Raw genomic sequence first — 21,850 nt, forward strand, 5'->3', positions numbered from 1 at the left:
TAAAATTAAAAACATTAAAAAAAACCTAAAAAACCAAAATATACTCAAATTAAAAAATAATAATAATAATAATTAAATTTAAAGAAATATATATATTTTTTAAATTTAAATTTAATAAAAAAATAAAAATAAAAAAAACAATATATGTTTTCCATTTAAAAAAACCATTTAATTTTTTTAAAATATATTTACTATTTAAAAAACAAACATTTAAATTTTTTAAACAAATATATAATTTACGATTTTTAAAAATAAACAACTATTAGTATTTTTAAACCAATATATATTATTCATTTTTTGAAATAATGGCATAAAAGATTTTATCATGGCTCCCAAAAACATTAAAATTTCAAAAGACTAATAAAAACATAAAATTAAAAATTAAAACAATGAAAAAAAAAACAAAACAAAAAAAGTTTCAAAAAAATAACAGGACATAATATATATATATATATAAAATAAAAATAGAAAAAAATTAACAAAAGAAATAAAAAATAAAAATAAAAATAAAAAAAATTGGAGTCGTCTAACGAGGCGAAGGAATTGCCCGGACGACAAAAAGTGACCGGAATCTGAGCAAAAAACTTTCAAAAATCATGTAGAGACAGTGTTTGAATCGTGTTTTTGATGGTGGAAATGGATTCAGCACTATCAAAAACCTCAAGGACACCTAAAATTTTGAAGTTTAACAGTTGTAACTATCCTTGCCGGATTTTCTCTAAATATACCCCGAAATTCCCATAACTTTTCAGGGAATTCCTTTGGTAGACTACGGCAAAAAAATTAACTTATACAAGATATGAATTAAAAAACTAAAAAAAAATATAAAGAAATAAATAATAAAAATATATATATTTCCAAAAAAAATGTAAAAAAAAGAATTATCTGGTAAACCATAAAAGAAATTGGAATTACAAAAAAAAAATCTTAAAATTTGGAATTATAACCAAAAAAAAAAAAAAATTACAAAAGATACCCAAAAATTCTTCAATTAAAATTAAAAACATTTAAAATATAAAACCAAAATATACTCAAATTGTGGTTTTTGCATAAAAAAAAATGGTTTTCATTTTTAAAACAAGTTGAAAATTTACACTTAAAAAGAGAAGTGTTATTTCAGCGTGAACACTTTTCGTTTTTAGCACTATTTTTCATATTTTTTTGGGGTTTTTTTGATAGAGTTCTCGTTTTGAGTTTATAGTTCCCGTTTCGAAGTTTACTTCGTTTCCTTTTATCGACGAATCACAATCGAGGCTTCAACTTTAATATAACAGCATGTCTCAACTTGCGAACGTCAATTTGTGATCTCCGATGTGATGTCATCCTCTGCCACGTGTCACCTTGTGAGTGGTGACACGTGTCACCCGAATATGCCCTCTTTGGACCCTTGAAAATGTCAGATCTGCGTGCCGCATGTCCTCCGTGCCACCACATCATGTTGACGTCAGTGGTCATATAGATTCATCGAGACCAATGGTATTCCGCCACGTCGCGTGTTGGAGGAGAGAGAAAAGGCCCGTCCTTCTCTGGTTTTGCAGCTAATTTTTTTTGTTAATCGCAATCGATCCTATCCGACGTTTTAACACTAGAGGCCCGAATCTCAGCGAGTTTTAATGTTATCGACCTTCGGTGATTTCATGACGTCGTATTTGGTTGTACCCTCCAGTGCTTGCGATCTTCGATATGTCAATTCCCCCCAAACCTTCGATTGCCTACTCATTTGTCGCTACCAAGACCTCCGATCGTCGATAGAGTGTTCCTTGAAACTCTGATCCGCGATATTGGCAATCGTTGATCACAGATTTCACTGTCTTCCCCGATTGTGCTTCAATAAGCTCCGATTGTGATTTTTGATGAGCCTTACCCTTGGTCTTTTTCTCTTTGTTTTCTGGCTTTCAAATGGCAGCTTCAATCTGCTCTAACTTCTGTTCCAGAAGTCCATTTTTGGACTTTTGCATCCCACTGGAAAGCTTATTTTGAGCACTATCCAATAGAGGGGTCGATTTAGCTCTGAGTCATTTCATGGTTTGGTAAATGGCTGCAAACTTTTCTGCTATTTCTCACCCTTTTGAGAGCTGAAAACATGTTTAGCAGCAAGTGACAACAACATCAAGTAAAGGAGCTCTTCAAGCAGTTGATTGCCTATTCATCTCCACCTAAGGAGTTGTTGTAGGTCCCTAATTAAGAGGGAGCCTGGAAACAAGTTTCTTACTTGAAAGAAACTTGGAAAATCCCTAAGCCAAGAGGGAGCTTAGGTACATTCCTTTTGTAGGAATGAGTACATTCCTTATTGGAATAGATACGTCCTCCCTAATTAAGAGGAAGAGATAGAGACATCATTCTTGTCTTCACTTGGGAAGACAAAATGGTGAATTGGGTAAACATTTGGCATTTGATGCTCTTTGAAGATGAGTTAAGGCATCCAAAATAAGAGTAGTCGTAGAAGACCGATATTCTTTGAGAACTGGGAATCCAAGATAAGAATAGTCCTAGTGGAACACACCCTGAGAACCTGGGTGGGGTATGTTTTGAGAGAGACAATGATAAAGGTGTCTATGAATCATCGTTCTCGCCAGCGTTGAGCTCAGATCTTGTAGAGAGATAGAACTGTTAGTCAAGGCTTTGCTATGTGACAATGTTGGTTCATATGATGTTATACAGATGGGTTACCAATCTGATTCTTCTTATGAGTAATTCATCAGATTGAGAATGTCCAAATACCATTATGAATACCTCCCTAGTTAAGACGAAGTGTTGAAAAGTGTAACTAAGTTTGGTCTTCATAATGACATGTAATTGTGAATTTATTTAAAAGATGTAAAGAAGAAAAATAAATTATTGTAATGTTTGCATCATGGGTTTCATGAGCAAGATATTTTATTTTTAGTGAAGGCTCCCATTGTGAGCCCTTAGGGATTTTTTCATCTAGTCATAAAAGTCTAGAGAGTCATTGTCATGTATTTTGTTTTTGTAATTCACTCTCCAAGACCTTGTCACTAGTCCTCTCTCAAGTCGACCTACAATGAAAGGGATTATTCTAGAAAGATGAAGTCGGCCTACTCCAATGATCATGTAGACCTAAAAGTCATGGACAAACCACTATATATAGCAGTGCTCGGCGTTATTTGGAAAACAACAAATCATTCAAGAAAATCTGAGATAACCAAGTGCGATAATCACTCTAGAAGGAGCCTTAACATCAACAAAGGAAGAAGAAAGGATAACGAAAATAGTGTCATCGTTGTGGACTATTTTTGGGCTAGTCTACCCTCACACATGCAAAGATTGCAGATCCGAAGTTGGCAAAGGGAGGCCGAAGATTACAGTGGTATAAAAGTGAACTAGATTGGGTGAAGACTTCGCTGAAGGAAGCAGAGTAGAAGAAAAAGGAGTCTCCCTCCAAAAGGAGACTATTCAAAGATCAAAAGGTTGATCTAGGGTTTCTATTGTGAAGCAAAAGGTTGGCAAACCTACAAGAAGAGGCCGAAATTTTGAAATGAAATCGAGGAGAGGAAGAGGAAGAGCAGTGTTGATCTAAGGTTGACGAGGAGGCTTGTGACTTGGTCTTGGAAGGGCTCTAGTGTCAAAGGTCTTTGTCATGGTCTTGGTGTTTGTCAAATGAAGGTTCTATAAGAATAATTTGTTTGGGTTTTCCTCTCAAAGAGTGAGAGGTTTCGGCCCTGGCTGACAACCTATATAATGTGTCTCGTCTCTTTATTGTTCATGAATTAGTAATTGTCTTGATGAAAAGAACACAATAATAACATAAGAAAGAGAATATCATAATCAAGAATCAAAGAGACGCTCACAAGCAATTATCGTAGTAGAGAAATCACCTATCTAGTGATGCCTTAGATTTCTCAACAATCTTGCTAGTTTATTTAACCTCTCTCTAGAGATTCCCCTATCCCCTATGTCTTCCATTTTCAACTCTAATGCATTGAAAAAAGAAAGTAGCTCAGTGCAATCCAAATTTGACATTGAAATTCACAACAATTAACCTCCCCATAGCACAATCAAAGATGGACACATGTTTTGAGGACAAGGAAAACAAGGGCTCAAAGACACTCTACGTAGGGCAACTTTTTTAAAAATTTGGTTGTTTAGATTGTTATGTTGGATTGCTCTATTAGTAGAGTAATTTGTTAGGCACATGCCAAGCTAGTTAGCATACTCATTGGGTAGATAGCTACAGGACTTTTCAGAACAAGGGCTTTCATTCTATGACATTGGATCTTGCAATTAAAACATATAAGTTTCCATTTTTTATAAAATACATTATATGAATCATTCACCATGTAATTTTAAACTTGGGGCTATACATGTTGCACATTGCACCAGTAGTAATGCATCACAATCAGCACAAAAACAACAATAGCACTATTAGTGGGGTGCTTAGCATACAAAACTTCAGTTTCGACATATATTCCACCCCATAAATGATGGATCTAATCAAATACCTAGGCATTTTGGTGCGCAAAAATAAAAGATATAAAATGTACAACTTGACATTGTGGAGCACTAACCAGGAAAGAATACACCATGAACCGGGTGTAAAGACAATGTAGGCATTCATCAAAAAAGACGGAATTTTTGCTCTGTAATTTCCAATAAAAACAACCAGCAATTGAAGAGTAATGAAGGGGCTCACAACTTTTCTCGATGCCAGTATTGTTATTGCAAGGGATACAAATATACACAAATAGGTATCACACAATGTCACACACCAAGATCCCTTAGCAAATGGTAATTTTTTAATATTAATAAGTTCCTGCACTCCCCTTTATAACATGTTTTGAAGGTGGGATAATATTTATTTTCCAATAATTATGAACTTAATGTTAGACCATCCAAGCTCTTGGAAGGGATGATAGCAGAATGATTCCTTTTGAAGCAAGCATGGCCAAGTGGATGAAGGCAAACCCTTGTGAATCTTCCCTTTATAACATGTTTTGAAGGTGGGATAATATTTATTTTCCAATATTTATGAACTTAATGTTAGACCATCCAAGCTATTGGAAGGGACGATAGCAGAATGATTCCTTTTGAAGCAAACGTGGCCAAGTGGATGAAGGCCACGTGAATCTACCCTGTACATGTTAAATCTCTATTATATATTTTTTCACATGCTCCCCCTTCTTATTAATTCTTGCATCTATTATTACTCAAAATATAGTGAGAATGAAAAATTTGATCTTGAAGATCTGGTGACAACTTTAACGACATGGCAAGGGAATGACATTCCCCTTGCAAAGCCTCGTGAATGTAATTGTGCTAAGGATTTCCCCATTCATGAGAAGAATTTCTTTCCCATTAAATATTTCGGTTAATAAACTGGACAATTGTTTTAATTCTGAAGTTTAGTTTATTTTTTCCCTGAATTCAACTCTCAAACATATTTACATTAACTTAAATATCTAAAACCAATTTGATCCATCTTAACCCCAAATTTGTTAAACATAAAGAATGATTAATCTTCAGATGCCCAGACTCTATTGAGCCACTAAAAAACTATGTGGGGGAAAGGTTCCCAATTCTTGAGTCAAACCTATCCCTCCGGTCATTCTTGTATATTGAGAACTACTCGTCCCGTAGTGTTATCACATTGGGTGCCAACATGGTTGTAGATGGTGGCAGCTTATTATCATTTCATCGTGCCAACCGGACTCTTTATGACATTTCAACTAATAGTAGTGGGGTCCAACTCGCTTATGCAGCCTGGTGTGGCCACTCACCTTGTCAAAAGGCAAGTGGAACACACAAGGAGTCGTCAATTATGGAGTCATCAGCCAGCATTTCCTGTCCAACTTGTTTCTTATTACTTAGAAGAACCAATTACTACACTAGAAATTTGTAAATATTTAGAGAGCAATGATTTGTCAATCCAACAAATATACATGCTACCATTCCCACCCTTCCGGTCTTTTTTTTGTATGTTGACAATTACTCGACCAGCAGTGTACTAGGGCATTGGGTACCACCATGATTGCAAAAGATGGCAGTTTGTTATCATTCCCTTGTATGTGCTAACCAACATTCATATGAGGTTTTGTCTAATGGTTGCAGGTTCCAACTTGCTTCTGCGACCTGGTACAGCCATTTGACTCCATAATATAGAAAATCTACAGGCAAGCCCCACCCTGCTTTCTTTCACCAAAAAACCTGTCCACATGATAGGGATGGGCTGAATCAAGCGGGTTATTCCCCACTACCAACCAATCAGGCAACTTAATAAATAAATATCCACGCTTCGACTTATATCAATAGGGAGACCAGGGTGAACAATTGCTTCTGCTCATTTCATTTCAACACGATATTCACTTACTTTTCAAGGCCTGCACTCAAAGTGGTGCAGTTCCACTCAGCTAGCTGACTCAAGCAAGCATTTCAGTCAATCACGTCTCTACAAGACATATTAGTTTAATGATGTAACAGAAGTGCCATGAGGATTTGGGAGGGAGGAAAGCAGGGACCAAGATTAAGTTCTGTCTTTCTTTGACGTAAGTCAACGACCTTCCTTATTCGTTCTACAAGAATCAACTGAACCCGTGGGGCAATCGCCCCCTTCCATCCTTAGTGAGAACAGACAGAAAGAAGTGGCCCGCTCACCTTCTCTTTCTCCCTCCCTATCGCTATACCTCCTCGACCTCCCTATAGTGCCTCTCCCTGGTCAGCCCTCTCCCTTACAAACGATCTCACTCTTCATCCATCTGGCTAGTACAATTCTCGGTTGTATGATTTCCCATCTCCAGTAACCAACCAAACATAGAGAATCCGACTCTATGAAGGGAGATAAACGATGTGCTTTTCCTCGAGTCATGCCTTCCTTTCTTCAAGGCATAAAGGAACGATGAGACAAAGGGGTTGGAGACTAAACAACATATTCCTCCCTTCTAGTTTCGAATCTCGATAGAGGGGGCCATTCAAGCCTTCTAAAATTGTAGGAGATACATACTTGAGGACTAGACTTCTATAAGACTTTCTTTTCCAGGACCTGGTCTCGACATTCACCTTCTAAGAAGGCAAGTAGAACACACAAGAACTCAACATTTAGGGCAGATATTGGGAGTCATCAAGTAGCATTTGCTCTCCAGTTTGTTCTCATCATTTAGTCAACCATGTACATACTTATCATTCCCACTCCTCCGGCCTTTTGTTATATGTTGACAATAATGCCACCAAATAGTTTCTAAGAGTATTTCCCAATCAGTTTCAAGAGAGCACAGTCACTTTTGAGGTGTGCATTTACGCATACCATGCTTGACCTTCTCAATCATGCACACAAACAAAAGAGTCACAATCCATGTGATTATTAACAATCTAATGAGTATAATGTGGTGCATGATGACATAATTCAAGCTTAAACAAGTTAACATTAACAGTTAATAAGGAGAAACTGAAATGGTCACAGGAAATATATATTTTAGCCAAAGTTCACCAGCCTCTCAATCCCATTAATTCATCATAATTTGTCCTTTTAGGAGTGCATAAAGTTCTGCTTGAATAATCCAAAAACCATCCTTTGAGCACTCAACTGAAATGATGACAAGAAAAATAATTATAATATATTTTAAACACCTGCAAACTCCTTGTAGCCAAACCTTACCAACCTCTCAATCCCATCAATTCAAATTACTTTGTCTTTTCAGGAGCGCATACAGGTCTGCTTGAAGAATCCAAATTTGTGCACTCCTTATAATATCATCTTTGTGCAAGTTACTGGAAAACATTTTGTCGAGCGTACCACTATAATCATACAGTGACAGTATCAAGTTTCAAACATTTAAAACTCCAAGGAGCAATTATAGTTTCTTCATATTTGAATTTGAATCCTCTCTTTAAACCTCAAGCCCAGTATGTTACTTGTCATATGAGCATACATATGATACTTTGCTCATCATCTGGCCCGTAATAAAATTATGCACATCAACAACACAGTGACAACCAGAGCAGAAAGAGACATCTTAATAAGAATCCTTTCTTTAAGCAGCCTCTGGAAAACAAAAATGGGCACTCGTATAAAACGGGCCAACTTCATCGTAATATCAACAAGGATACAATTCATTAAAATAGCATTCCATAACAATAATGGTGTCGGTATAACTAAGCTAACATTATTCGAAAAGATGAGATTATTTTTTCTTTCTTGAAGAATATGCTACAGTGTTTAAAAAGAAATGTAAAATTGCTAAGCAGACCTCGCAAAATACTAGAGAATCTCGAAGTGCCTCTTTCAAGGCACACCTTAAGTACAAAATAAATGTTCCTGCTGCGCTATGCCCTTGGAAAATAATAGGCAATGTCACCAGGTTAAATTTGTTAGCATACAAAGTAACATTGAATAATTGACAAACTATTGAGGCAAATAAAAGAAATTTACTTAAATGTACAACAAGCTTTCTAAAATATTTCTATTAATAAAAGAAATGTGGCACTTCTACAAGCCTATGAAGAAGGAGTAACCAAGAATGCCGGGTAATGAGAACTACTACTATTAGAGTTGTTTCCCATGTTGAAGCTATTAGATCCTCCTCTGCCTGACTGATTTCGAAAGGACAGTGGTGGAAAATCTTCTTCTTTTAACTGATAACTTCGTTGTGTAGATGATCTGGCAAAAATAATCAAAGGTCCCTGTTAAATGCAGCCAATATATCATGCCAGATTCATTTCATAAGAACAAGATTTCTATAAATATTGAAGGAATATAAACTCCTTGGAAGTGCCATATTAAAATGAGCAAGAAAAACTCCACCCAAGGACTAAAGCTCAACCTTCACCTTTGGTGTTGCTTAGGCGATGAAGGTTGATCCGATGGTGAGTGTCCAGGAGATAAGTTGGTTTGGTAAGAGTTATGCTTTTGTTCATAATAGTGTCCATCATTCAGTCTTGCAGCACCGTCACTGAATCGTCCGTCCTGTGACCCTCCAAGCTGTACAGGTCCAAGTGACCCAAATTCCAGTGGTTCAGGGGTAAAACCCATATTATGATCATATGGATAAAGCATGACAACAGAAGGAACAGCAGGCCCATTTCCTGGAATTGATGGAACATTACCATTGGTATTCATGGTCTGCAGAGGGTACACTCCATATGGCATTCCCCCAGATCCATGTGGCATGGCATTACCTGTATTTATTGACGAATTTCCAGGTGCAAAAGGAGCATGCTGCACTTGATTTGAGCCCCTCCGAATATTGTCATGTCTATAGGAATTGTATCCTCTCTCCCCACCCTTCCCTTCAGAGTTCCTCTCAACCCTTGAATTTGACTTATCATTTTGGTTGCGGCCATCATATTTATTTTGACCACGTCCACTGCCCCTATTTTTGGGTATATATACCCAACTTGCATCCCGATCTCCATGGTCATTACGATCTTGACCAAAGTTACCCCGGTTCCCTCTGCTTCCTGATGACTGTCTGTCTCTGTAAGGCGCTTGCCTCTAACAACAAAAATCATATTCAATCAAAAACTGTGTTCAAGAAAACAAAGAAAGATGCATAAAAACTAATTGACCAGAAAAGTTATACTACTTACAGGATTTGGAAGATAAGTTCCAGTGCCACCACGGTGTAATCCATTGGGCCCACTGAAATACTGAGAATTGGGCTGAAAAGCTGTCAAAGGAACAAACCTATGCCCATAGCAGCTTACAAGGTGGGTGAGCATGCTCGTGGGAGCAGGTAACGGTCTTCCAGGACCATCCCATGGGGAGTAGCCTTGCATGACCATGGGATGGATTAACAGTGGTGGAGGTTGATTAAAGTTATTAAACACAGGGCGATGTAAGTGTGGATTTTGACAATAGCGCCCAAATTGCAGATTTTGCAAATGACTAGCAAAGTCACCGTGAAGAATATCAGAATTCACCTCATCTCTCGGGTCCATATTTGAACCAGAGAAAATATCTGCCTGCTCTGAACATTCCCCAAAATCATAGCTTGAAGAAGTATCAAGAGAGGGCTCAGGTTGATCCACCTGATTATCAATAGAATCATCAGTAGAACCCATACTATCAAATGTACTTGACAAATCTCCACTGCTAACCCCATCTGTAGGAATATTGTATACTACAATTGGAAAAGGAGGCCCAGTGGGATAAAATGTTAAGGGAAGCACTCCACCATTATCCATTGCCCTTTGTCTGGGACCTTGGCCCATAATAACAGGAGATAAATTACCACCAGGTATAACTGAATCAGAAGAGATAGCTGACCCAGAGTCATAGCCAGACATTGAGGTCGGTTGAACATGTGGCAGTGCTGAAGAAATTGGCCCCATGTTTCTCACTGACATACGGGCAGGCAACGTTGATTCAGAAGCTGGTGGTGGTATGGATGATCTGTTTCCATGCAGAGATGATGAAAAATGGTCTCCATGATTCAAAGAATCTGCATTAGCAGCTCCGAATGAATGCAATTTCTGGTTACCAGGTTCATCTCCGATGATTGGGCAATCCACAGTTGGTTCACCATGCCAACCACTATTTGATTTCCTGTAGGAGGATAAAAATGTTTCTCTCTGCTTTGAATTTGAAAACTCTATATTGTTGTTACCCCTTCCTCTGCCTCTTTTTTCGTTGGGCATCTTTGAAACCTTTCCAGCTGCCCCAGTGCATGTACTTTCACTGACTCTAGTGGAACTACTATCATAACTACTTGTAGGCACTGCCTTGAGATTGGGATCTACTCCATTGTCATCCATAAACCTGACTGGACTGTAATGCGCAGTTAAATCTGTTTGCCCTTCCAGAGGAAGCCCTCTGATATCCCTAACAAACTTCTTCTGACCTCTAGCATAAGGAGCTGGAGATGCACTTGGAGGGCCCAATGGAGAAGTAGGCCTTTCATGGTCTGCCAAATGTGGTTCAGATTGACCCACATGATAACCCCTTGAACCCTTCATATCCAATCCCCCAGCAGATCCAAGAAGAGTGTCATGTTCCTCCACTTTCTGCCAGAAGCTAGAATCATATTGTACTTCCTCATCTTCATGATATGATCCTGATGCGCCTAATTTATCAGATGTAACTGGATCTTCTAAGTGTGCATGATTACCCATCCCAAGGTTTGGTACATAGCGTGGCACTGGAGAAGGAGCAGGACTTTGAGGAAACTGCTGAGATGAATAGGACGCCAGTTGTCCACCAGTTCCCCAATTTGTGTCAGCCAACGGGAGGCTGGTATGACCCATGGCTGAAAGATTCGCTGGAGCATATGCCACTGAAGCTAAAAGAGGGGGTCCAATTGGTACAGGTAGCTGAAAAGAAGCAAAATTCACTGGTAAATGAATTTGTGGTGTCTGCCTGTTTACAAACTGTGGCCTTTGGAAATCCATAAAATTAATTGGATCTTGCCCCTCATGATGAGAAGGAACCACTGTTTCCATTATTTCATCAGCTTGTGTAACCTCTTCTCTTTGAACAGAGAGGCTAGCATCCTGACTCAGTTTAGTTGAAGATAAGCTATCTGAATAATTTGAAGTCTCATTGAAATTGTCAGTACCAATATTCTCCTGGGATGAGCTTCGCCTTAAAGCCAAAGACTCACTTGCTAGCATTGGTTTGGATGTATAAGAACTAGATGGATTGGAACTCGTGTTCTTTCTTCTCCGGTCTACAGCATTATGATCTAGCCTTGAAGAAGCAACCTGATTTTTTGGAGCTTCTATGATTTCACCTCGACTTCTCCTTCCTCGGCTAGTAGTTTCATTGGGCGCACTTGTAAGCTCAGGACTGGAATGAGGTCTTGCAAAATGGAATCTTAGTTTTTCTTCAGATTCACCTCCAGATGAATCTCCCTTAAAACCCCTCTGACTTTTTTCCAAACTTCCAATTTCACCAATATGCTTCGATGATTTGTCCAATGCCCATGCACTTGTCTGCTGATGACGAATTTTGTTGCTTCTACTTTTGGAGGCACCACCTCTTGAAACAGTAGACAACCCAGACGTGGTTGCAAGAGATTCTTGATCCAAAGGAATAGCTAAGCTATTATTTTCAGCAGGATGGGTCAAAAGCCCAGTCAATGAACCTGGATGACCCTGAACACCTTTGATCCCATCACCCTGTATACTCAACGAAGACATATGGTCCGATATAATTTGTGCCTGTCCAGGAGGCTTCCTACTGTTTTCTTCATCATCATTGTGGAAGGTCCCATGGCCCTTGTTGTCATTCATATTATCACCTGAATCCAGTCGAGCTGGTTGAAGATGCCATAAATCAGGACTAGGAGCATCAGGTCGCTGCCCATGCCCGTGCCGATCCCACGTATTCATAAAAAATTGATCAATTTCTGAAATAATACTTTCATTTGGGCATTCAAGGATACGTGCTAGCTGCCGGGCTCCAAAACCAAATGCACTGCGTATCCTGAAGAAGTTCCCTGAAAAACAACAGCAGCCAATATAGACCAGATTATGGGAAACTACTCATGAAAACCTCATTTATGGCAACCCACACATCAGCTGAAATCATAATGTGGCTGCCGTACTGAGAATGATCATCAGTGGAGTTAAATATTTTAAGTTAAATATGCAATAATAAATAAAAATTGAAGCATGAAATGCTAGGGAAGCTAGAATTCAGTATTAAAGTAGCTGTCACAGATCTTTAGTCACATGCAATTAACACTCGTTCTAAAAAAATGTGCATATATGGTAAATATCATACAATTGCATTCTTCCGTTTCTAATCCTGTATTGCCGAAAAGCACACATGTTCCTTTATCGTCAAAGAAAAACGGTAACAGAAATGCAACCAAAAACTGAATCAAGGATGAAGAGAATATATAATGCCTACTGGTCAGATTCAGCATTCACTAGATTCTGGTTTACAGCTGCTACAATATGATTAGCTGTGACCAGAAGTTGGATCAAGTTTAATAATTTATTGACCAAACAAATAATAGTCTTATGGGAAACAACCAATTTGAAACTCATAAATTATTGACCAAACAAAAACTAAAGTTCTACAGCAAACTACCCAACCAAAACAACAACAGCCAATGTAGACCAAATTAAGGCAAACTACTCGGCAGCTTCAGCATTCCTAGTTTCTGCCTCACAGCTGCTACCATATGATCAGCTGCGACAAGAAGTTAGGTCAAGTTTAATAATTTCTCGACCAAATGAAACCTAGTCCTACTGAGTCACCAGAATGTACACTGCTCACTTTGGAGGCAACTCTATGTGTGTCAGAACATTGACTACAAATATTAGCATGGAGCAAACGATGCAGAAGGAATTTCATGTAACTAAGCCCATAAGGAATACAAGATCATTGCTGTATTCTCAGAAAACTTCAGACTTGGAAACTCATGAACAAACAGATGCATATGATGCTTATATTTGTTGCATCGAGATTCGAACTACAAATCAGTCGAAGGTCAGCTCTTGGTTCAGAATCGGCCAACAAGTCAAGTTTATGAACCATTATAGTAAAACATATATAAAATTAAAATTAACATTGAGAGTTTGAATCAGTGTTGCAAAGATTGCGATGTTATCATGGACATCATATTGTGTCTTAGCCACTGATAATATCACCTACAAAAATTCATAATATTTTCTGCCGTATAAAATTTCACAGTGAATTGAAAAAATCACGACTTTTTAATGAAAATTGGGAAATTTGAATTTTTTAACTTATTTCCAAAATAGAGTGAGGAGATCTCCACTTTTCCTTGAGCTAAAGGCAAGAAAGTGTTTTCATCTGCCATCAACAGTTTATTGTGGAGTGAGGATTGATTCACATAAGTTGTTTCCATATTTGCAGGTATGTGGAACAAATTCAACATGGTTTTTGTTCGTTTTTGGAATTTTTGATAGGTTTTGCAATGTTCATCTGTTTTCCCTCTTCTTGCCCATTTTCAATGGAATATCTACCATTTGTTTAGATCTGATTTTTTATTTGCAGCAATCTTGCATTTTGAATCTGATTTTTTATTTGCAGCAAGCTTCCCGCGAGCACAACGCCCTGGATAAATGGTTCCCCGCAACATCAAAAACCATTCAACGCCATCTTAACTAGCTCAAAGTCCTCCACCTTTTTCCTTGACTATTGTAAGTTGATCACAAATTTGAGTGATTTCCACGACGTAACTAGTGATTGTGTCAAATTTGGACATCTCAATGGATTTGACCTTCTTTCTCAAGATCATCTTCCTATTAATGTTCTCACCTTGGTAGAGGCTCATCAAGACATCGAACATCGCTTTGGCCATACTCTTCTTGGAAATGTGAGGAATCAAGTGATCCTTCACCACATCCGAGATCACATGCTTGGCTTTAGTCTCTTCCTTTTCATGGGTGCCAACCATTGTGTATTTGTCGGCAATGTAACTGTATGCCCAATAATATTTCGAAAATCATTTCCCTCCAACAACGACGTAACCCTAACTTTCCATGTCAATAAATTTGTGCCTCCATCCAATCTATCCTCAAATCTAAAACGTGTTGTTGCCATCTTTTCAAATCTAAATAACTACCCTGCAACTATGTTATTTCCTTCAAACACCTAGTAAAAAAAATAATTGTTGCCTTTCAGATCTAATAGATCTATTGTTGTAATACTTGGAGGATTCAATCAAAGACCCAGCTCTGATACCATGTTAAAATTTTCTCCAATCCCTAGGTGAATAATTTCCTTTTGATCTCTAGTAAAATTACAAGCTAAAATATAATTTTAAACAAAAATTTCATACTATAGAATTATCACACAATTGCTAGAAAAATAAATCAATGGAAGCAAAATAAATTTCCAACTACACAACCAATTTTTTTGCCCTCCAAATTAGCTTTTCAGTCAAACTCTTCCAAACTTACAATGGCTTCCCACATTGGGAAAACTTGCCCACTGAAAAAGAAATCCCACAACAAAAACCTGACCGTCCTGCAACCTCCTCCCAAAAATCATACAGTCGAGTTCGTTGCTAGATCATACAACTGACTTCTCTCCTATGCCCAAATCATATGACTTCTTTCCCTGCGGCATGGTGCAGCCTCCATGAATTTGTTGAGATATATTTCCTTACTACACTCTTGATTTTCCTTCTCTCCTGGCTTGCACATAAGCAAAACCTCTAACACTCTATGTAGTTGAGTAACTGTATCTTTTCACTGTCTTTTCCTTTCACTTCTGTCTTCCTTTATAATTTTGAATTTGATGACAAAGTCTCCACAACCCTAATCAACCATTGAAATCAACAGTTGACATAAAATCCCAATCTCACTAGCGGTCAATGATGGAGATTTATTTAAATCACTAGTGTAATTAAATTACATTTTATTAATGCCCACGGGGGATAGAATATACAATGATAGGGTATATTGTTAAGTCACTCTTTGATGTGAAGGTCACCGGTTTGAAATTCTATGGGCAAAAATCCAGTCATGTTAAGGTTTGTGTAGCCCAGGCCCACTGCGATCCCCGGGTGATTTTGACGGCTTAGATGCCCCTGGGTCGCAATTTCTCAAGCCCAAGGCAAGCCTGATGTAATCTCTAGAGAACTCAGACCACTTGATAAACAAACAAAAAAATACACTTCATTAGATTTTTAGTAACTTAAAATTAAAAGTCTTCACTTTAATATTTATTTTTATTAAAGTGAATTGCAAAATATAAAGGTTTTTATACAACTTCATGCATGTTTAACACAACCTATGCAAAAGTTCTTGTCCAACCTATAATCATCAAATAAAATTGTTCAAATGCAACCTTAGAATTCATTCATATTTCCAATATATCACTTCAAGAAATGGGTAAAAAGAGAGATGAGGGAGGCTGTGAGAATTGAGCTTGCATTGAGAGGAGTTGCAAGATCTAAGGTGGCAACTTGGCAAGAAGTGGGAGATTTGCCTTGGTCTCACCTTCCCTAATGCCCTCAACAACCTTAGCTTTTCTTGTTCCGAGAATCACAACTAGCACACAACCTTTTACTAGGCCAATGGTTAAAATAAAAGGAGTAAGAGTAAGAAAAACACAAGCTTGTGGGTAGATGTTTTCTATGGAGTGACATTACTAAGAAAAACACACTCTATCAATCTATGTTTGATGTTGTTGCTATTGTTGGCTTGGATTGATAGGCCCCTACCTATGACAAGTTATGAAGGCCTATCCCAAAAAATGCAAAGCTTCACTACACTTGCAGATTGGAGAAACTTAAATGATCATGGGAAGTCACAAGACACATTATAATGACAAATGGTTGGACTAATTAGAAGGGCAAGGCCCTTCTTAATTTCTTGGTTAATTGTCCTAGTGGGACAATGTTTATTAGATTTGTTGATGTATCCACACATGTTAAACATGTGACATTATTATGTGAGTTGTTGAATGCGTTCATCCAAGAGATAACCCAGGCCCACTGCGATCCCCGGATGATTTTGACGGCTTAGATGCCCCTGGGTCGCAATTTCTCAAGCCCAAGGCAAGCCTGATGTAATCCCTAGAGAACTCAGACCACTTGATAAACAAACAAAAAAAATACACTTCATTAGATTTTTAGTAACTTAAAATTAAAAGTCTTCACTTTAATATTTATTTTTATTAAAGTGAATTGCAAAATATAAAGGTTTTTATACAACTTCATGCATGTTTAACACAACCTATGCAAAAGTTCTTGTCCAACCTATAATCATCAAATAAAATTGTTCAAATGCAACCTTAGAATTCATTCATATTTCCAATATATCACTTCAAGAAATGGGTAAAAAGAGAGATGAGGGAGGCTGTGAGAATTGAGCTTGCATTGAGAGGAGTTGCAAGATCTAAGGTGGAAACTTGGCAAGAAGTGGGAGATTTGCCTTGGTCTCGCCTTCCCTAATGCCCTCAACAACCTTAGCTTTTCTTGTTCCGAGAATCACAACTAGCACACAACCTTCTACTAGGCCAATGGTTAAAATAGGAGTAAGAGTAAGAAAAACACAAGCTTGTGGGTAGATGTTTTCTATGGAGTGACATTACTAAGAAAAACACACTCTATCAATCTATGTTTGATGTTGTTGCTATTGTTGGCTTGGATTGATAGGCCCCTACCTATGACAAGTTATGAAGGCCTATCCCAAAAAATGCAAAGCTTCATTACACTTGCAGATTGGAGAAACTTAAATGATCATGGGAAGTCACAAGACACATTGTAATGACAAATAGTTGGACTAATTAGAAGGGCAAGGCCCTTCTTAATTTCTTGGTTAATTGTCCTAGTGGGACAATGTTTATTAGATTTGTTGATGTATCCACACATGTTAAACATGTGACATTATTATGTGAGTTGTTGAATGCGTTCATCCAAGAGATAAATTTGCAAAATGTTATCCAAATCATAATGGATAATGCTTATAATCAAGTGACTATTAGCAAATTGTTTATGCTAAGGTATCCAACCTTGTTTTGAAATTCTTGTGCCACACACTGCATTGATTTGATTTTAGAGCTAAGTTGCAGGAAACGTGGCCTTAGGGGTCGTTTCCCCAGGGGAAACGAAACAAAACGCGTTTCCCCGTACCGTACGGCCTGGAAACGCGTTTCCGGCCGTACGGCCACGTTTCCTGAAACGGAAACGTGGCCGTACGGCCGGAAACGCGTTTCCAAGCCGTACGGGCCACGTTTCCCCAAAAAAACAGTTGTTTTTTAATTTTTTTTTTAAATTTGTTTTTAAATTTTTTTAGGGTTTCCAGGATGTTCTAGAATTTAGGGATATGCAATTCATGGTAATGTTAAATTCTTAAAGTAAAAGTGATATTCTCCTTTATTTTTCATTTTCATCCTTTTACTTAAATTTTTAACATTACCATGAAATGACTCAGGATGTTTGAGAGTGGTTTCGCCCTCATTGGATTTCATATGGAGAAAGTAGAATTTTAGATTTCACTCAAAATCCAGCAGACTTGTTTGTTTTTCAGGATTTCAGGATTGGAGGGATTGCAATGTTTCCATTGGATTTTATCATGTACTAGGGTATGGAACTTGTATTTAATCAAGAGAACCAAGCCCTCTATGCAGGGGAAACTCCCAATAATCAAGATCATGTAGGGTACTAGGGTATGAAACGTGTATTTAATCAAGTCAGCACTAAGGTCGTTCGACTATGTAGGAGGAAACTCCCAATACAATAGTGGTCCTTCTAAAGAATGGGATGTGGATGCAAAAAATCTTGATTTGGATCTCTCTCTTGCAGCCTTATAGTCTTTATTGTACTTGCAGCCTCATATTTTAATATAAATAAAGGCTGATTTTGAGATTTGGATATATAATAAAGGTTGCTTTTGGATATTCCGATATTTTTATTTTCATTATGTGATCATTCATGAGTAAATGTGATGTAAATTAAATCGTAATGTTTAAGTGTAATAAATTATAATGTATCATTTATGCTTTATGATTGCACATATATATATATATATATATATATTTAAATATTTTCAATATATATATCTATATATATATTTAAATATTTTAAATATATATATATATATATATATTCGCGTTTCCTCGTTTCCAAAATTTGGGGAGGTCGCGTTTCGTATCGCTTCCCGTTTCGGAAACTCGTACCCGTTTCCCCGTTTCGTGCAACTTAGTTTTAGAGGGTATGGGAAAAACTGCTTATATCAAGGATATTATTGAATTGGATCAGAGCATAACAAAATTTTTATATAATCATACATTTGTGCTTAGCTTGATGAGACAATTCATAAATAATGAGTTGGTGCATCCTGCAATCAATTTTTTGTCGTTGGTTTCATTTCTCTTCTATCTCTCCTAACTTGGACGTGAGAGGTGGAGAGAATGTTCTTTTTAAATGTCTGGCGACCTTTATAATTTAGTACTAAACAGGAGGGGCAAGCCATATATAATTTAATATCATACCAAGAGGGTTTTTGTGTGGGAGTGATGAAGGTGTGTGCCATTAGTGAACATTTGGTAAGGTCTTTGCTTGGTTGATGGAGACAAGCCTACAATGGGATACTCTCATGAAGCAATGCATAGGGCCAAAGAATCCATCCATGCTTACTATGAGGAAAAGCGGGATGACAGATATGAAAAACAATTATTGATATCGAAGGTGATTGATCAATGATGCAACAATACACTCCATCTCACCATTCATGTTGTAAAGATTTACCTCAATTCTACATTCTCTTACTCCTGTCGCTTTACATTTGATGTCAAGGTTATGGATGGATTCCTATCATGTCTTCAAATAATAGTGCCAAGTCCACGAAAATTTGCAGAGATCTCTAGAGCTAAGTTGCACGAAACGGGGAAACGTGTACAAGTTTTCGAAACGGGAAGCGATACGAAACGCGACCTCCCCAAATTTTGGAAACGGGGAAATGCGAATATATATATATATATATGTGCAATCATAAAGCATAAATGATACATTATAATTTATTACACTTAAACATTACGATTTAATTTACATCACATTTACTCATGAATGATCACATAATGAAAATAAAAATATCGGAATATCCAAAAGCAACCTTTATTATATATCCAAATCTCAAAATCAGCCTTTATTTATATTAATATATGAGGCTGCAAGTACAATAAAGACTATAAGGCTGCAAGAGAGAGATCCAAATCAAGATTTTCTGCATCCACATCCCATTCTTTAGAAGGACCACTATTGTATTGGGAGTCTCCTCCTACATAGACGAACGACCTTAGTGCTGACTTGATTAAATACACGTTTCATACCCTAGTACCCTACATGATCTTGATTATTGGGAGTTTCCCCTGCATAGAGGGCTTGGTTCTCTTGATTAAATACAAGTTCCATACCCTAGTACATTATAAAATCCAATGGAAACATTGCAATCCCTCCAATCCTGAAATCCTGAAAAACAAACAAGTCTGCTGGATTTTGAGTGAGATCTAAAATTCTACTTTCTCCATATGAAATCCAATGAGGGCGAAACCACTCTCAAACATCCTGAGTCATTTCATGGTAATGTTAAAAATTTAAGTAAAAGGATGAAAATGAAAAATAAAGGAGAATATCACTTTTACTTTAAGAATTTAACATTACCATGAATTGCATATCCCTAAATTCTAGAACATCCTGGAAACCCTAAAAAAATATAAAAACAAATTAAAAAACAACGGTTTTTTTGGGGAAACGTGGCCCGTACGGCCTGGAAATGCGTTTCCGGCCGTACGGCCACGTTTCCGTTTCGGAAACGGAAACGTGGCCGTACGGCCGGAAACGCATTTCCAGGTCGTACGATACGGGGAAAAGCGTTTCGTTTCGTTTCCCCTGGGGAAACGACCCCTAGGGCCACGTTTCCTGCAACTTAGCTCTAGAGAAAAGGATATATATAAAATGGTTGCTAGAACATTTGGCTTTGACATGGTTCTTTAGGACAAGACAATATTAGTAGGTAAACTTCATTTTTTCCAAATTCCAATGTCTTCTTTTATGTTTCTCTTATTTGTGGTAGATGCTTGGTCATCAAACTTGTCATTCCAGTACTTAGCCAAACATGTAGCTATTTAGCAAGAAAGCATGCAATTGGAGTGTGTTTGAAAACTACAAATCAAGAAGCACAACAGGTTAAGATTTTCAAATTAAAATTTCATTATAAATTAGATTTTATGTCCCATCACCCACTAAATTATGTATTATAATCTCTAATTTTTTACCCTAATATAGGTTGGAATCGGAGTTCCTTAATGACATGGTTTGTGTCTAATACAATCTCCAATTCTGAATGAGGCAATGTCTAAAAACACCTAACTTGGAGGTCACTTCATTGAATGGAATTGACACCATTGTTGCATGGAGGGAGACAAATGAGAGGCCTATTGTGGACTCAACCCCTGATTGGTTATAGGAGGATGCACAAAGGGCGGTGGTGGGAGATCGGGGTCGAGCAAGAAAATGTTCTAGAGTAGACCTTGTAGGAGGTAACATTGGGAGTGCACCACCACCTTTACAAACACTATGAATTGGACTTAGAAATAGTACTAGAGTAGGATGTCAAAGTCTACATGTTATTTGATTGAGAGGACATCAACATCTAGCTTCTCCTTGTTCTTTTAGAGAACATTAGAGTCCACCGCCAACCCCAAGGCCACCTTCATCTTGAGGAAGAGCCATTACCAGAGCCATTACCTTTTCCCGTAAAGGGGGGGGGGGGGGGGGTAGAGAGAATCACTATATTTATCTGATTTCACTAGAGAGCCTCCTAAGAAAGAGATATATTCATGATTATTTTGATGATATTTTGATGCTCATTAGTCAAAACTCAAGACGTAATTCGTATTGATGTGTGATGTGTCACTGGACATCTTATATATAAGTTTTAAATTCATATTTATGTGGAAATATGTCCAATCGACATTCTTGTTTCTTCATATGATTAAAAATTTGAAAAAAAATGAATGTTTTTGTATTTTTTTCAGTTTGTCCATATTTTCCCCAATATTGCTGATAAGTTGTTCCCAACCCATGATTATTTGTTCACCAACATGATGTTTACAACATTGATTTGAACTGGTCAAACCAATTCACAAGACAATTCAAGGTCCCCAAGGGATGAACCAATCAAACTGGCCAGTTCCTGTTCCAACTCAACCAATTTTTAAAACACTGAGATCAATGCATACTTGTACTCAGACTCTAGACTCATAAGATTCACATTAGCAACCAAGTGTATATGATGCCTAAATTTGTGGTACAGTATGTTGATTTCATTCATGGCAATGGCAAGAATTCAAGGGTGGAACTTCTTAAGAGTGATGACTAAGCCAGAAAACTTCTTTAAACAACAACATAAAATACACAATTGCTTTGCTTCTAAAATAAAAACTGCAACGTTCTAATAAAAGGTTGTATGCAGA

The 21,850-nt window shown here is 37.4% G+C and overlaps 1 protein-coding gene across 5 annotated transcripts in view; it reads right to left on the bottom strand.

Annotated features, from left to right (window-relative positions):
- Positions 1 to 7,996: 7,996 nt before the first annotated feature.
- The window catches only part of LOC149178551 (nucleotidyltransferase), a 141,129-nt gene continuing 127,275 nt past the window's right edge, over positions 7,997 to 21,850 (bottom strand). For 3 of the 5 annotated variants that reach the window (XM_089420376.1, XM_089420377.1, XM_089420380.1), the window contains 3 exons: positions 9,538 to 12,386; positions 8,778 to 9,442; positions 7,997 to 8,608 (listed from right to left, as the gene is read on the bottom strand). In XM_089420376.1, coding sequence (XP_089276502.1) covers positions 8,446 to 8,608; positions 8,778 to 9,442; positions 9,538 to 12,386 — 3,677 coding nt within the window. In that variant the 3' untranslated portion in view covers positions 7,997 to 8,445. Of the gene's footprint in view, positions 8,609 to 8,777; positions 9,443 to 9,537; positions 12,387 to 21,850 lie in introns of those variants that run through there. The other 2 variants (XM_089420379.1, XM_089420378.1) reach the window with 2 other exon arrangements.

This window comes from Pinus tabuliformis, chromosome 4_1 (assembly GCF_031772625.1).
Source record: "Pinus tabuliformis cultivar Carrire ecotype Pingquan chromosome 4_1, CPIR1, whole genome shotgun sequence".
In the NCBI taxonomy this organism is placed as follows: domain Eukaryota; kingdom Viridiplantae; phylum Streptophyta; class Pinopsida; order Pinales; family Pinaceae; genus Pinus; species Pinus tabuliformis.